At 39.5% G+C, this 17781-nt stretch overlaps 2 protein-coding genes across 4 annotated transcripts; both read left to right on the top strand.

The window, feature by feature from the left end:
• The first annotated feature begins 2349 nt into the window (after positions 1-2349).
• On the top strand, positions 2350-17082 carry LOC115664121 (factor of DNA methylation 1-like). Of its 3 annotated transcripts, none has more exons than XM_056311275.1 (8): positions 2350-2539; positions 12504-13419; positions 13760-13941; positions 14452-14541; positions 14628-14915; positions 15267-15476; positions 15907-16144; positions 16876-17082. In XM_056311275.1, exons 2-7 carry the CDS (start codon positions 12522-12524, stop codon positions 16135-16137), a joined length of 1899 nt encoding a protein of 632 aa, XP_056167250.1. In that variant the 5' UTR covers positions 2350-2539; positions 12504-12521; the 3' UTR covers positions 16138-16144; positions 16876-17082. The 3 variants fall into 3 exon arrangements, with proteins under 3 accessions (XP_056167250.1, XP_056167248.1, XP_056167249.1); XM_056311273.1 differs by lacking the exon at positions 2350-2539 and adding an exon at positions 11536-11621; XM_056311274.1 differs by lacking the exon at positions 2350-2539 and adding an exon at positions 11544-11629.
• On the top strand, positions 2413-6320 carry LOC115668087 (factor of DNA methylation 1-like). The gene is made up of 6 exons (XM_056311277.1): positions 2413-2547; positions 3448-3913; positions 4249-4430; positions 4942-5031; positions 5117-5405; positions 5991-6320. Exons 2-6 carry the CDS (start codon positions 3466-3468, stop codon positions 5993-5995), a joined length of 1014 nt encoding a protein of 337 aa, XP_056167252.1. The 5' UTR covers positions 2413-2547; positions 3448-3465; the 3' UTR covers positions 5996-6320.
• Positions 17083-17781: the final 699 nt, after the last annotated feature.

Here is a 17781-nt window from a genome sequence, read left to right as displayed (position 1 = left end):
TCTGTTAAAAGCATGTCACGAAGGTATCTTATTGATGAAATTACCAAAGATATAAGAGAGAAATCTGAACATAACCTGAACTTATAATTAAGTAACAATAATCACTAAAATATGGTAGAAATTTGTCACGAAGGTATCTTAATGATGAAATTACCAAAGGTGTACGATAGAAATCTGAACATAAGCTTTTAACAGAACAAAAGATATTTCAAGTGTATAAATAGTGACTTGCAGTGTACACGAACTTCATTGCATAGCACTCTCTGTTTAGCATAACCAAACCATCAACTATTCATCACTCCATAAAAACCTAAACCCAAAGGAATCATGAAGCAAGCCTCCAAGTTCATGTTGGTCTTCCTCTTGGTGACTCTAATTTGTAATTCTCTCTCTCTCTCTCTCAATATTATGATATCCTAACACAATTTTCTTATTTGTTGAGGCAACCGATCTCATCTTGTTAATTGTTAGGAGGATATTTAACATTTTCATTTCATAAGTTAAAGCAAGGCTAAGGAAGTACCAGGAATATCCCAATTTGCTTAATTTTGTAATTGCTTTCCTTCGTGTGCATGGCACGTGTCATTTCAAAATTAATATCTCCTAAAAATAAAAAATAAAAATGGCAATATCCTGAATTTTTGTTTTTTGCCCCCTTTTTTAGGTGAGCCATGGCCGGTGACAAGAGTCGAAGCATCATGCCAGCGAGACATTGATTGCTTCTTTCAATGTCATGGGGCAAAGTTGGCACTCTGCGATACGAGGACTCACACATGTGCGTGCATCAAACGCACATTAACTAGTTCCTCCGATGTTAATGTTGAAATCCCTAATTAGTTGGTGTGCGGAATCGAACTCTTGTTGATATCTCTCAATAATGGAATCATTAATAAATTTGTCAGATCTTGTGAGCTTGCATTGGTCCTTATAATGCTTTTTGATTTTTCGACCTTCCTATATAACTTTAGTTGGTAGATGCTTTATATGGTTCGAGATCTCTGTATTTCGACAATACCTAAGGATTAATAAACGAGGAATGCTGAGATATGAATCAATCATACTTGGTTTGATTTTTGCTTAAAAAGGGGAATGAGGGTGTCTTGATGCTATCACCATAATATAATCCTACATCGTGACCACATCATGCGCAGAGCCAATCATTTGATTCTTTTAAGTGATATTTTCTTCTTCTTCTTCTTCTTCTTTTGATTCCAGCACTTTGACTGCATCATTAATATTTTAATTTGCTGTATTAATTTCTTCGTAAGATTAAATTTCATAAAAAAATCAAGCATCGGAATTGTGAAAAAGAAAACGAAATTAAGAAAGAGCTTTAAGAAGTTATACTTTTAACCGTAATTCGACAAAATTTTCAGTGAAATGCTTATACGATGTGCATTTGGCAGTGATATGATTTATTGAAAATTGTTCACAATAATCTAAAGGATCGCAAGTAATGTGACTAATTGCACCTCGGGTCAAGAATAATAAGAGATTTAAGGAATATTTATTTCACAGAAAATGAATGATTCGAAAAACGTTTTCCTAAAAATATGAAAGCTCGTTTCGCTCACAAAAATAAACGAATGAAAAACATCCCTGTTGTACACGAAAACATTTGGACGTCAATTATTATCGGTAATGGAAATATTTTTTTATTGATTAATTATTTCAACCGATAAAATTTATTATCTTTAGGACAATATTTTCCGAAACATTTATTTTTCACGAAACAAACAGGGCTTCATGAGACCCTATTTGCTCAATACGCCGATTAAACTGAAATAATTAACTATATGTGAATAAATAATTTCTTCCACAGACATTTTCTTTATTTTTGAATGACCAATATCAAAAAAGTACAAACCCGAAACACGAATTCCCAAAGCTATAAAAGAATCACGAAAAAGTTATAAAAAAAATGAAACAAAACCATACGATAGATGGTTACTATCAAGAAGAACTTCAAACTGGTACACATATGATAAATTTATCGCAAATTAATTTTTTGACCACAAAAAATCTCAAACTGGTACAAACATGACAAATTTATACCAAAAAATTTATTTGACCGTTAAAAACCCAAAACGGTACACCGATGACAAATTTACCTTTTGTTAAATTATATTAATACCGCGAATAATTTCTCAAAACGATACATCTGTGATAAATGGAGGGTGAAACCTTAATTTGGTACACCCGTCATTTGTCACGTATCATCCAACTTATAAATTAGATCGAAAAGTAACGGGAAGGGTAAGATTGTCATAAATAGATCAGTTTTGATTTTGATAGTATTAACCGAGAGGGTAAAATTGTCGCGTACATACAGTGTTTTGGTGGCATTAACCCACGGTAGAAAATCCCTAAGCGAGAGGAAGCAGCGAGTAAATTCTTCCTCCCAAATGCGTCCGTTGCTTTCGCTCTCCGTTGGGGATTAGCTGCGATCCGAGCACGCGAGGCGGAATTTCCCGAACCCACGAGGCGAGATTTCCGCCGGTTCAAGCTCGATCGCCGAAGCAAGCTCAAGAAGGAGGAGGTAAGAGGGTACGATTCTTGAAAAGTTGTACTTCTCTGTGTGGGAAATGCGAGACATGGGTGTGAAAATCTTGTTCGTATGGGGCTTTGCATGCACGGCATTGATGCGTAGCTAGCATCAGAGTCTCCCGCCATGCGTGCTGATCCTGCGTTCTGTTGGGGTAGAGACGACGTCGTCATCGTGGTCAGTAGGTAGTGTTGGGCTTCTTGGGGAGGGGGGGACGTCGTAGTATAATCTGGCAAACCGGGGCGTGTTCAGGGAATGATCGGTTTCGGCCGCGACGAAGAGGGACAGGGCAAAATGAACGGAGACTGTAGTGCTGTTTGCATGTGAAATTTTTATGAAAAGCCGTAGTTATACTGGCTTTGGAATGTACTGATTGTGGGTGCGCAAGTTGCTGGGGGTCATTAAGTTATTCTTAGCTGATGACGGAAAAGCTGGAATCCGCCTTACTCGCCTTGCAGGAAAGATCGATTTTTTGTGCTAGCAAGTTGAAATATGCCCTGTAGTTTCTGTTTGGTGGGATGTTGAGTTTATTTGTTGCGGGGTATATCGGTGGGAATTGCTCCTATATTTCTGGGCATGCATTGGGCTGAATGTGGGTTTGCATGCATTGCATTGATGCGTAGCGTCACAGTCTCCCACCATGCGAGCTGATCCTGCATTCTTTTGAGCTAGAGCGACCTCGTCATCGTGGTTAGTAGTGTTGGGCTTCTTGAGAGGGCGCCGGGGGGGGGGGTGTGGGATGGGGGTCGTATAATAATCCGGCAAACCAGGGGTAGTCAGTTTCGTGCTCTATTTTTTCTGCATAAGTGGTGTGACTGTTTCTTGACTTTCTTACCTGAAAGCTGCCGCTTTTGCAATGTCTTGTTGATCTGCAAAAAAAAATTTCTTTTCCACTTCTTTAGATCGGAAACAAACGGGAGATGGACTACAGCTCTGAAGAAGATTCAGATATTAGTGATTCTGAGATATTGGACCACATAGACGGACCTTATGAGTTGAAATCCGGGAAGTACAAAGTTAAGGGCCCAAATGGAAGCTTAAGATGCCCTTCCTGTACGGGCAAGAAAGAGCAGGACTACAGGTATGAAGAACTATGTCAACATGCGGCAGGAGTGGATGAAGGTTCTGGGAATAGAAGTGGCAAACGAAAGGCATACCACCTTGCCTTGGCGGAGTACCTGGGGACAGACCTAGCCAGCGAGGCAGACCAAGCTCAAAGAAGACACAGAATTGTTGCGCACCTAGCTAACGAGATTGATTTGACGAATGAAATTCTGGAGGAATTACAGTCCGAGTATATTGAGAAGACTTTGTCACTGAGTAGGATGCTTGATGAAAAAGACAAGCTTCACTCTGCTTTTGTGGAAGGTTCTCTCTCTCTCTCACGTGCTTGTGTGCATCCGGCCATGTATATGGACTTTCTCATCTTTATCAGATTGTACGTCATAACATCTATGTAGTTCATAGTTGCTCTGGTGCGAGTTTTATGTGCACTTCATCAAATATCGAAAGTTATGTGGTCAGTGCTGCATGCTAAAGAGATGTTATGTCGAGGGCACTTTCCACATGCTGACTTTTTATAAGCCTGAAGGCTGATACTGGCACCAAATCTTAAATTCCCATTAAGTTCTATATGTGACTGCTACATGCTCTCATTCTAAAGAAACATGACTTAAATTTCTTGTATTTTATTGTTTTTACAGAAAAAAGGAGGATGCAACGCCTTCAACGTGACATAATACAAGGGATATTGTTAGAACAAGAGAAAATTAGCAATGAGTTGGAAAGGAAGAAAAGAAAGATTGATTGTTGGAGCAAAGAATTGAACAAAAGTGAGGCCCTAACCGAGCGTGAGAGACAAAAGCTGGATGAGGACAAGAAAAAGGTTACACGAAGGGAGCATACTATTTGCCAAGACTATTTACTTCGTACTTTCACCTTTTAGCTACCTTACTAAACTAATATATTTTTGGAGCCTTCGTAACTACGCTTCGTGTGCAATTCTTTTTGAGGGTGGTCTTTGATTGATGTCTGCCTCGATCACCCAGTTTGTAGAAACACGGGCGAATTTGTCATTTTCTTCAATTGATGCAAAGTGGTCATCAGACATGTCACATGGAAGCATTTTTACTGCCTGCGTCTTAGAGAATAGTACTTAAGAAGGAAATAATCGGTTGCTCTTCATTGTTTGAGCAATAAGAGCCTGATAGAAAAGGACACCAAAATGTTTGAATAATAAGAGTGCTTACTTTTTTGTACTCGCTAAGGCGAGACAATTGCATTGAAAACTTAGCAGTTGGCAGGTTCTGGTAGTCTGCTGAAAGCATTGGCACATGTCGTATTTAGTCAAGATCGCATCGCAAGATGTATACTGATTTCTTAATTTGTCCTTCTAGAACGATGTCAAAAACAGTTCTATCCAGTTAGCATCAAGGGAGCAGAAAAGAGCTGATGAAAATGTCCTCAGGCTGGTGGAAGAACAAGAGGTGTGAATGCCAGTGAAAAAAACTTCCATTTGATTACCATAGCATATTCTGCTTTATACATGACTGACACTGCTAGGATTTTTAGAGGGAGAAAGAGGAGGCCCTGAGTAAGATCCTTGAGTTGGAAGAGCAGCTTGACGGGAAGCACAAATTGGAAATTGGGATTGAAGAGTTGAAAGGAATAGTAGAAATTATGAAGCACCTTGAAGATCAAGATGATGAAGCTGTTGAAGAAAAGATGATGGAGATTAATGATGAACTGAAAGAGAGGGAGGAAAAGTTGACCAACTTGGAGGATCTGAATTCTGCCCTCATTAGTGAAGAGCGCCAGAGCAATGAAGAACTGCAAGAAGCTCGTAAGGATTTGATCCAGGTACCATCTCTATTTTCTGTGCATAGCCACACACTAGGTATACTCATGTCGCTGGCACTGACTGAATATTACCCCTTTTTCTCCAATCTGTGAAAAGTTTTTGTTCATAATTATCACAGATGAGAGTGTTATCAGAAAATTCCTCTATTTAACCCATACAAATGTCTCCTTGACTAAAATAGGATCTGATTAAGGCTCTGTTTTTTTCGCGGATTTTGAAAACATTGTCCTAAAAATGATCGCTTTTATCGCTTGATATAATTAGTCGATGGAAAATGTTTTCATTATTGATAACAGTTTGTCTAAACATTTTCTTCGATGGAAATATTCTTTGTTCATTCATTTTTTGTAAGCGATATAAGCAATAGTTTTTAGGAAAATATCTTCCAAATTATTCATTTTCCTCGAAACAAACGGAACCTATATTTGATTGCTTTATCCCTGCCCCCATTTTTTTTTTTAGGGAGGCCTTGGTAATTCGATTGACTGGCCAATTGATTGAAACTTATAGAATAAGATGGAGCCTCTTTATAGATATCCTGTTAATGTTCCAAAATTGTTTTGACACGGTTGCGGGTTTTGCGGGGATGAATTTGTCTAAAGGAGGTCTGCCAGAGCTGATGTTTTAGACTATTCTTATAGCGCTGCTGTCGCTAATATTGATACTCTTGCTATTATTATCATCACTAGACAATGGACTGCTTTGCTATTATTATCATCACTAGACAATAGACTGCTTTGAACATTAGGATGTTCATCTGTGTATCGGAGCATGGTTCCTCTTAAACGCTGGAATTCCCAGAATTTGCTTTCTTGCTTTGCCATGGTAGCAAATGGTGGGTGGGGGTTTGTGTTAATTTGCGGTGATCCTCTGAAGCCATGTTATTAGTAATTCTTACAAAGCTTTCTTGGGTTAGTCTTACCACGCATCCCTGACGGGCTGGCGATTGCAGATTAGAAAATTTCGTGCTCTCGGTCGAGCATCCATACGATCATCAAATCTACGTTGGCCACTTGTGCTGGTTTTGAATGAATCAGAGACTAAGTCATACACTAGAGTACCTACAGGGAGGAAGAATGAAAAGAAGCATCCGATAAGTAGAGGCATCCAGGCAATTGGGATAAGGGTGCCTGAGAGATTGATTTTCTTCTGTTCAGATGGTAGACAGAAAACAGAGGAACAATTCCAGCCATGTTAGGTCAGACTGGCGTCCGAAGTAAAAGAAGAAGAGGAAAATCTTCGGTTTAACCCAATTACTAAATGCCAATAGGTATGTGGCCTGGGTGCGGACAATAGTATTATAGGTTCATAGTTCGATTCCCGTGCTCTATAAGAGGCAGGGTAGAAAGTGATAAAAGTTAGAGATAGAACAGATAAAAAATAAATTCAATTACTATATAGCCTTTTTTTTTTTCGGAGCTTATTATAAGGAAATCCATAATCATGAGTGATAAAGGGTTAATATCACGAAAAATCATAAATTGGTACACCCGTGATAAATTTACTTCAAATTATTTTTTTTCACGAAAAACTTTAAATTGATACACTTGTGACAAATTTACTCAAAACTAATTTTTTTACCACAAAAAACTTCAAACCGGTACACTTATGACAAATTTATTCTTCCTTAGTTTCTGTTAAATTAGATTAATACTATAAAAAATTACAAACTGATACACCTGTGACGGAGGGTAAAACCTAAAACTTGTACATCTATCAATTGCCACGTCTCATCTAACAGAAGGTAAATTTGTCACAGGTTTATCAGTTTGGAGTTTTACATGGTATTAACCCAATGATAAAAGGCTAAACTTATTCTGGTAGATAAATCCAATTGTTTTAATCCTATCCTATCATTTTTCCACTTAAAGAAACCATGATTTAAATATTGAGATTAATGCAAACCATTGTCATAAGTCTCTCTCGTTCCATTTAAAATTTCTATTTCATTTTATGAAAAAAGAAATCCTTTTTTTTGGGATTTCCGAAAAATATCATCGAACTTTTTCTCTTTATTTTTTACACATTTAGAACATAAATCTTTTCACTATGAAAATCTAGAGAACCTCTCTCCACCAATAATTGAATTGAAACTAGTATTGTCTTTCTTGTCTTTGGCATATTTTCCATTATTACTACATATATCGTCAATTAAGAACAGATAGATGAAGAATAATCACTAGAATCCGTTAAAAGCATGTCACAAAGGTATCTTACTGAAGAAATTACTAAAGATGTAAAAGAGAAATCTGAACATACCTTGAACATACAATTTAGTAACAGTAATCACTAAAATATGGTAGAAATATGTAATGAAGGTATCTTAATGATGAAATTACCAAAGGTGTAAGAGAGAAATCTAAACATATGCATTTAACATAACAAGAGATATTTAAAGTGTATAAATAGTGACTTGCAGTGCGCATAAACTTCATTGCACAGCACTCTCTGTTTAGCATAACCAAACCATCAACCATTCATCATCATTCTATAAAAACCTAAACCCAAAGGAATCATGAAGCAAGCCTCCAAGTTGATGTTGGTCTTCCTCTTGGTGACTCTAATTTGTAATTCTCTCTCTCTCTCTCTCTCTCTCTCTCTCTCTCTCTCTCTCTCTCTCTCTCTCTCTCTCTCTCTCTCTCTCTCTCTCTCAATGTTATGATACCCTAACATGATTTTCTTATTTGTTGAGGCAATTGATCTCATCTTGTTGATTGTTAGGAGGATATTTAACATTTTCATTTCATAAGTTAACGCAAGGCTAAGGGAGTACCAGGAATACCCCAATTTGCTTAATTTTGTAATTGCTTTCCTTCGTGTGCATGGCACGTGCTATTTCAAAATTAATATCTCCCAAAAAGAAAAAAGAAAAATGGTAATATCCTAAATTTTTGTTTTTTCCCCCTTTTTTAGGTGGGTCATGGCCGGTGACAAGAGTCGAAGCATCATGCCAGCGAGACGTTGATTGCTTCTTTCAATGTCACGGGGCCAAGTTGGCACTCTGCGACACGAGGACTCACACATGTGCGTGCATCAAACGCTCATTAACTAGTTCCTCCGATGTTAATGTCGAAATCCCTAATTAGTCCGTGTGCGGAATCGAACTCTTGTTGATATCTTTCAATAATCGAAGCATCAATAAATTTGTCAGATCTTGTGAGCTTGCATTGGTCCTTATAATGCTTTTGATTTTTCGACCTTCCTATATAACTTTAGTTGGTAGATGCTTTGTATGGTTCGAGATCTCCGTATTTTGACAATACCTAAAGAATAATAAACGGGGAATGTTGAAATATGAATCGATCATACTTGGTTTGGTTTTTGCTCAAAAAGGGGAACGAGGATGTATTGATGCTATTGTCATAACATAATCCTACATCATGACCACATCATGCGTAGAGCTAAGCATTTGATTCTTTTAAGGGCTTGTTTGGTAACCAGCCAAACAGTGACTGGTTCTATTCTTTTGTTTCTGGGAATAAAAAAAGAATATAAATTCATTTGGTAAATTTATTGTTCTCGAGAACAAATTTGTTGCTAGGAATAGTTTTGGAATAGACTCAAGAATAAAAAAAAAAGTTAATTTTTGATTCTGGAACAAAAGAAAAGGATCAAAATAGAATTTTTTTTTTCTTCTTCTTCTTTCCTGACCTGTGGCTTGCGGCCGGCGAGGGTGTCACGACCCTCACTGGCTCAGGCTATCGATAGACGATTATGGAGGGAGGAGGAGGAGGAAAGACGAGATGGGAATACCTCCGTCGCTTCAGCTGAAAGGGTTGATCTCTTCAATTCTATGGTCCTGCACTGCCCACAGCACTATCGCTCGACGCTGTAAGAGCATGGAGAGCCCCGATGAGCGTCGACGAGGGCTGCCCTCGCGGCTTGCGACCTGGGCGAGGGCTGCCCTCGCTGGCCATGGACCAAGGAAGGAGAAGAAGAAGAAGAAAAAAAGAAAAAAAAAGAAATATTAAAAAATTCAAAATATTATTAATGAAAAGAATTTTTGTGTAGTTAGCAAATGCATTTCTGTTCTTTTTCTAATCAAAGAATAGAAATTTTGAACAGTTATAAAAAACTTTCAAATACTCAGAAATTATTTTCGGGAACAAAATAAAAAAAAATCATTTCTTAATAGAAATTGTTTCTAGAAACAGAATGGTTACCAAACGCACCTTAAGTGATATTTTCTTCTTCTTCTTCTTCTTCATTTTTTGATTCAAGCACTTTGACCACATCATTGGTATTTTAATTTGTTGTATTAATTTCTCAGTAAGATTAAATTTCATAAAAAATCAAGCAACAGAATTTTGAAAAAGAAAACGAAATTAAGAAAGAGCCTTAAGAAGTTATACTTTTAATTGTAATTCGACAAATTTTTCAATGAAATGCTTATGTGATGGCCATTCGGCAGTGATATGATTTATTGAAAATTGCTCACAATAATCTCAAGGATGACAAGTAATGTGACTAATTGCACCTTAGGTTGAGAATAATAAGAGATTTAAGATGCATTTGTTTCACGGAAAATAAATGATTCAGAAAACGTTTTCCTAAAAATGAAAGCTCGTTTTGCTTGCAAAAATAAATTAATGAAGAACATCCTTGTCGTACACAAAAGTATTTAGACGTCAATTATTATCGGTAATGGAAATATTTTTTCATTGATTAATTATTTCAATCAATAAAATCTATCATCCTTAGAAAAATATTTTTCGAAACATTTATTTTTCGCGAAACAAACGGAGCTTTATGAGACCCTACTTGCTCAATACGCCAATTAAACTGAAATAATTAACTATATGTGAATAAATAATTTCTTGCATGGACATTTTCTTTATTTTTGAATGACCAATATCGAAAAAGTACTAACTCAAAACGCGAATTCCCAAAGCTATGAATCACGAAAAAGTAAAAAAAAAAATAAAACAAACCCATACCATAAAGGGTTACTATCACAAAGAACTTCAAGCTAATACATATAAGATAAATTTTATCACAAATTAATTTTTTGACTATTAAAAATTGGGAAAAAACCACCAAAAACCCCAAACTTTTTTTTGTGACACCAAAAACCCCGAACTTTGCTTTTTGTGACACATTTACCCCGATGTATTTAGTCCATGGGCATTTTCGTCTTTTTTGCTTTTTCTTTTTTTTTCCTTTCCGGCGAGGGCGGCCCTCGCCTGGCGGCCCTCGCCCGACTCAGGCGAGGTCGACCCTCGCCGGCGTCGGGCGAGGGTCGACCTCGCTGAGCCGGGCGAGGGCCGCCTCGCCGCCCGTGCGAGGGCGACCTCTTGGCGTCGGGCGAGGTCCGCCTCGCCGGCGAGCGGGGCGGCCTCGCCCGATCTCGGCGAGGTCGACCCTCGCCGGAGTCGAGCGAGGGCGGCCCTCGCCGGCGTCGGGAGAGGGTCGCCTCGCTTGGGCGAGCGAGGGCGGCCCTCGCCCGACGCCGGCGAGGGCGGCCCTCGCCAAATCCGGGCGAGGGCGACCCTTGCTCGACGCCGGCGAGGGTCGCCTCGCTGGGCGAGCGAGGGCGGCCCTCGCCCGACTCGGCGAGGTCGACCCTCGCCGCGTCGGGCGAGGGTCGACCTCGGAGCCGGGCGAGGGCCGCCTCGCTCGCCCGTGCGAGGCGAACCTCGCCGACGCCGGCGAGGGCCGCCCTCGCCGGATCGCGAGGGCCGCCCTCGCTCGACACCGGCGAGGGCCCCTCGCCGATCTGGCGATGGGCAGCCCTCGCCGGAAAGGAAAAAAAAAGAAAAAAAAAAAAGAAAAAGCAAAAAAGACGAAAATGCCCATGGACTAAATACACTGGGGTAAATGTGTCACAAAAAGCAAAGTTCGGGGTTTTTGGTGTCACAAAAAAAAGTTCGGAGTAAATGTATCACAGATGGCAAAGTTTGGGGTTTTTGGTGATTTTTTCCCTTAAAAATTCTAAATTGATACATCGTTGAATTGTCACCTGTCATTTAATTTATAAATTAAATCGAAAAGTAACGGGAAGGGTAAAATTATCGTCGACATAAAAAAGTTTGGGTTTCGGTGGCATTAACCCACGGTGGAAAAGCCCTAAGCGAGAGGAAGCAGCGAGTAAATTCTTCCTTCCAAATTGCTCCGTTGCTTTCGCTCTCCGTTGGGGATTAGCTGCGATCCGAGCACGCGAGGCGGAATTTCCGCCGGTTCAAGCGCGGTCGGCGAAGCAAGCTCAAGAAGGAGGAGGTAAGAGGGTACGATTCTTGAAAAGTTGTACTTCTCTGTGTGGGAAATGCGAGACATGGGTCTGAAAATCTTGTTCGTATGGGGCTTGCATGCACGGCATTGATGCGTAGCTAGCATCAGAGTCTCCCGCCATGCGTGCTGATCCTGCGTTCTGTTGAGGTAGAGACGACCTCGCCATTGTGGTCAGTAGGTAGTGTTGGGCTTCTTGGGGAGTGGGGAACGTCGTAGTATAATCTGGCAAACCGGGGCTTGTTCAGGGAATGATCGGTTTCGGCCGCGAGGAAGAGGGAGAGGGCAAAATGAAAGGAGACGGTGGTGCTGTTTGCATGTGAAATTTTTATGAACAGCCTTAGTTATATCTGGCTTTGGAATGTACTGATTGTGGGTGCACAAGCTGCTGGGGGTCATTAAGTTATTCTTAGCTGATGACGGAAAAGCTCTGGAACCCACCCTACTCGCCTTGCAGGAAAGATCGAATTTTTGTGCTGGCAAGTTGAAATATGCCCTGTAGTTTCTGTTTGGTGGGATGTTGAGTTTATTTGTTGCGGGGTATATTGGTGGGAATTGCTCCTATATTTCTGGGCATGCATTGGGCTGAATGTGGGCTTGCATGCACGGCATTGATGCGTAGCGTCACAGTCTCCCGCCATGCGAGCTGATCCTGCATTCTTTTGAGATAGAGCGACCTCGTCATCGTGGTTAGTAGTGTTGGGCTTCTTGGTGGGGCGTCGAATAATAATCTGGCAAACCGGTGTAGACAGTTTCGTGCTCTATTTTTTCTGCATAAGTGGTGTGACTGTTTCTTGACTTTCTTACCTTAAAGCTGCTGCTTTTGAAATGTCTTGTTGATCTGTGAAACGATTTTCTTTTACACTTCTTTAGATCTGAAACAAACGGGAGATGGACTACAGCTCTGAAGAAGATTCAGATATTAGTGATTCTGAGATATTGGACCACATAGACAGACCTTATGATGAGTTGAAATCCGGGAAGTACAAAGTAAAGGGCCCAAATGGAAGCTTAAGATGCCCTTTCTGTACGGGCAAGAAAAAGCAGGACTACAGGTATAAAGAACTCTATCAACATGCGGCAGGGGTGGGTAAAGGTTCTGCGAATAGAAGTGGCAAACAAAAGGCGAACCACCTTGCCTTGGCGAAGTACCTGGAGACAGACCTAGCCAGCGAGGCAGACCAAGCTCCTCAACCGGTTCTGCAGCAACCTGCTGCACAGACGCCTCAGCAAGATGAGGTTTTTGTGTGGCCTTGGACTGGAGTCATAGCCAACATTCTCATTGACAAAAGCAGCGGTAAAGAACCCGTAGATAGTGCATATTGGCTGACCAAGTTTGCCAAGTACAAACCTCTGGAAGTCCACATGTTTTGGAACGAAGACGGTCGGTCAGCAAAAGCTGTAGTGAGGTTTAACGATGATTGGCATGGGTTTATTAATGCGACAGAGTTTGAGAAAGAATTTGAAACAGATAATCACGGAAAAAAGGGCTGGAATGCGCAGACAGAGATCGGATCAAATACATATGGCTGGTGTGCGCGGTCAGATGACTATGATGCGGATGGGCCAGTGGGAGATTACCTTCGTAAGACAGGGAAGTTGCGGACAATCTCTGACATTGTTCAGGAAGCAGCTCAAAGTAGACACCGAATTGTGGCGCATCTAGCTAACGAGATTGATTTGACAAATGAAACTTTGGAGGAATTACAGTCCAAGTATAATGAGAAGACTTTGTCGCTGAGTAGGATGCTTGAAGAAAAAGACAAGCTTCACTCTGCTTTTGTGGAAGGTTCTCTCTCTCTCTCTCTCATGTGCTTGTGCGCATCTGTCCATGTATATGGACTTTCTTGTCTTTATCAGATTGTACGCCATAACATCTATGTAGTTCATAGTTGCTCTGGTGCAAGTTTTATGTGCACTTCATCAAATATCGAAAGTTATGTGGTCAGTGCTGCAAGCTAAAGAGATGTTATGTCGAGGGCACTTTCCACATGCTGACTTTTTTATAAGCCTGAAGACTGATACTGGCACCAAAACTCGAATTCCCATTAAGTTCTATATGTGACTGCTACATGCTCTCATTCTAAAGAAACATGACTTAATTTTCTTGTATTTTATTGTTTTTCCAGAAACAAGGAGGATGCAACGCCTTCAACGTGACAAAATACAAAGGATATTGTTAGAACAGGAGAAACTTAGCAATGAGTTGGAAAAGAAGAAAAGAAAGATTGATTGTTGGAGCAAAGAATTGAACAAACGTGAAGCCCTAACCGAGCGTGAGAGACAAAAGCTGGATGAGGACAAGAAAAAGGTTACACGAAGTGAACATACTATTTGCCAAAACTATTTACTTCCTACTTTCACCTTTAGCTACCTTACTAAATTAATATATATTTGGAGCCGTTGTAACTACGCTTCACGTGCAATTCTTTTTAAGGGTGGTTTTTGGTTCATTTCTGCCTCGATCACCAATTTTATAGAAACACAGGCAAATTTAGCACTTTCATCAATTGATGCAAAGTCGTCATCAGGCATGTCAAATTGAAGCTTCTTTACTGCATGCGTCTTAGAGAATAGTACTTAAGAAGGAAATAACCGGTTGCTCTTTATTGTTCAAACGATAAGAGCCTGAAAGAAAAGGAAACCAAAATGTTTGAATAATAAAAGTGCTTACTTTTCTGTACTCACTAAGGCCAGACAATTGCATTGAAAACTTAGCAGTTGGCAGGTTCTAGTAGTTCGCTGAAAGCATTGGCATATGTCATATTTAGTCAAGATCACATCACAAGATGTATACTGATTTCTTAATTTGTCCTTCTAGAATGATGTCAAAAACAGTTCTCTCCAGTTGGCATCAATGGAGCAGAAAAGAGCTGATGAAAATGTCCTCAGGCTGGTGGAAGAACAAAAGGTGTGAATGCGAGTGAAAAAAAACTTCCATTTGATTACCATAGCATATTCTTCTTTATACATGACTGACACTGCTAGGATTTCTAGAGGGAGAAAGAGGAGGCCCTGAGTAAGATCCTTGAGTTGGAACGGCAGCTTGACGCGAAGCAGAAATTGGAAATGGAAATTGAAGAGTTGAAAGGGAAAGTAGAAGTTATGAAGCACCTTGAAGATCAAGATGATGAAGCTGTTCAAAAGAAGATGAAGGAGATGAATGATGAACTGAAAGAGAAGAAGGAGGAGTTGACCAGCTTGGAGGATCTAAATTCTGCCCTCATTAGTAAAGAGCGCCAGAGCAATGATGAACTGCAAGAAGCTCGTAAGGAATTGATCCAGGTACTATCTCTATTTTCTGTGCATAGCCACGCACTAGGGTATAATTATGTCACTGTCACTGACTGAATATTGCACCTTTTCTCCAATCTGCGAAAAGTTTTTGTTCATAATTTTCACAGATCAGAGTGTTATCAGATGATTCCTTTATTTACTTGACAAATTGAACATGAAGTGAAGTGCAATGTGAATACAATGGACTTAAATTTTTTCATGTTACCTAAAGGAAGCCCCTCTTATAGGGTGATACTAACTAAGTTCCAATAATCTAAGTTGTTGGCAGGTAGACCTAAATTTGGTAATAGGAGTCGGAATTGAAATAGATATCAACTTATTCTTTTTGTTTCTGGAAAGGGTCTGAGTGATCTGCTTGGTGCACGCACAATTATTGGGATCAAAAGAATGGGGGAGCTTGATGATAAGCCTTTTCTTACTGCTTGCAAGAAAAGATTTTCAGTTCAGGAAGCACAATTGCAGGCCAGTACATTGTGCTCTTTCTGGCAGTCACAGGTGAATTCGCAGTGGCATCCATTCAAGACCGTTGAGATTGATGGGAAAATTCAGGTATGAAATGTTCATTTATTTCTTTTTGCTAAATTTCCAGTGGTGATATTACTTATTGTGGTAGTTTGATTCGGACTGTCCAAGTTTGATTGGACATCACTCTGGACTCTAAAATCCGTTATGATTTGGAGCTCTGGGTTGACCAGGTTGGTTGAGGCCATGGTTCACCAGCATTAGTGCTAGGTTTAAGTTTCCACCTATGTATCGTATTTGGAAAAAAAAAAACTGCAACTTGTTTTGCTCAACATGCCATCCTTATCTGTTCAACTAGGAAGGATAGTTCTCCTTCTCATTTGGCACTGCCCATAAGTCCCAGGCTTCCAGTAAAACAAGCGGCCTTGTACTCAATGGAGTCTTGGTTAAATATTGACAGCCTTTTTTATGCCTTTCTGCTCTCTTACCACCATGTAATGGTAATAATCTTGTGCAGTCGATGGTTGTTGAAGAAGATGAAAAACTACAAAAGCTTAAGGAGGAGTGGGGTGATGAGGTCTACTCAGCAGTTGTCATAGCTTTGAAAGATCTGAATGAATATAATCCAAGCGGAAGGTATATTGTACCCGAGCTCTGGAATTTCAAAGAAGGAAGAAAAGCCACTTTGAAAGAGGTCATTGCTTATATTGCGAAGAACATCAAATCAACCAAGCGCAAGAGAACATGAGTCTGAGGTTTGTCCTAACTGCAATTCCAGTTCTACATTTTCCGTTTGCTTGATGTGGATATCTATCTAACTTGTTAATATGAGCACAATCTGTCAACCAGATTCAGTTCTGTGAAAGCTTCATCATCTTTTAAAACAAGAAGAAAATCGTGTCCATTCTCTGCATTATGTTGTGTGATGATCCTGTAAATAGTTTGTGCATTTTTTTATAATTGTTTTGAGGCTAAATTAGAGTTATTCAATAAATTCGGATAATTGTTTGAGTGCCCTATGCATTACTTATTTAACCCATACAAATTCCTCCTTGACTAAAATAGGATATGATCAAGGCTCCGTTTGTTTCGCGGAAAATGAATGATTTTGAAAACATTGTCCTAAAAATAATTATTTGTATCGCTTGAAATAAATAGTCGATGGAAAATGTTTTCATTATTGATAATGGTTTGTCTAAACATTTTCGTGAACGATCAAAATATTCTTTGTTCATTCATTTTTTATAAGCTGTATAAACAATAGTTTTTAGGAAAATATTTTCCAAATCATTCATTTTCTGCGAAACAAACGGAGCCTAAATTTGATTGCTTTATCCATGCCCGTGTGTTTTATTTTTTTTGGAGGCCTTTAGTAATTTGATTGACTGGCCACTTGATTGAAACTTATCGAATAAGATGGAGCCTCTTTATAGATACCCTGTTGAAATTTCAAAATTGTTTTGACACTGGGTTGCGGGTTTTGCAGGGAGGAATTTGTCTGAAGGAGGTCTGCCAGAGCTGATGTTTAGACTTTTCTTAGAGCGCTGCTATCGCTGATATTGATACTCTTGCTAGTTTTATCATCACTAGACAATAGACTGCTTTGAACTTAAATTAGCTGATCAAACATTAGGATGCTCATCTGTGTATCGGAGCATGGTTCCTCTTAAACCCTGGAATTCCCAGAATTTGCTTTCTTGCTTTGCCATGTTAGCAAATGGTGGGTGGGGGTTTGTGTTAATTTGCGAGGATCTTCTCAAGCCAATGTTATTAGTAGTTCTTATAAAGCTTTACTGGGTTACTCGTACCACACATCCCTGACGGGCTGGTGATTGCAGATTAGAAAATTTCATGCTCTCGGTCGAGCATCCATACCATCAGCAAATCTACGCTGGTCACTTGTGCTGGTTTTGAAAGAGGCAGATTAAGTCATACACTAGAGTACCTACCGGGAGGAAGAATGAAAAAAAGCATCCGATTAGTAAAGGCATCCAGGTAATTGGGATAAGGGAGCCTGAGAGAGTTGATTTTCTTCTGTTTAGATGTTAAACAGAAAACAGATGAACAAGTTCGAGCCATTTTACGTCAGACTGGCGTACGAAGAAAAAGGAGAGGAAAATCTTTCGTTTAACCCAATTGCTAAATAGCTAATTATTGATTTGATTTGGCTTGAAATCTTTCGTTTCACCCTACCTCTGTAAAATTTACATATTTCGTACGTATTTATGTTATACTTGGAGCTGGGACGACTTCAACTGTTAGGAAATAGTAACTGGAAAAGTTGATTAGTTTTGGATGGGTTTGTTCTCGTATTTTAATTAGATTGCTCATTCCTTGTATACAGTGACCAGTGGTGATGGTTCGGAAAATAACAAATTGAAAATTTGAATTG

Source organism: Syzygium oleosum, unplaced genomic scaffold (genome assembly GCF_021117445.2).
Source record: "Syzygium oleosum isolate NSW1041296 unplaced genomic scaffold, Sole_v2.1 Sole_v2.05, whole genome shotgun sequence".
Lineage (NCBI taxonomy): Eukaryota > Viridiplantae > Streptophyta > Magnoliopsida > Myrtales > Myrtaceae > Syzygium > Syzygium oleosum.
Note: the sequence above shows the minus strand (reverse complement) of the source record. Positions and strands in the feature narration are given on the sequence as shown.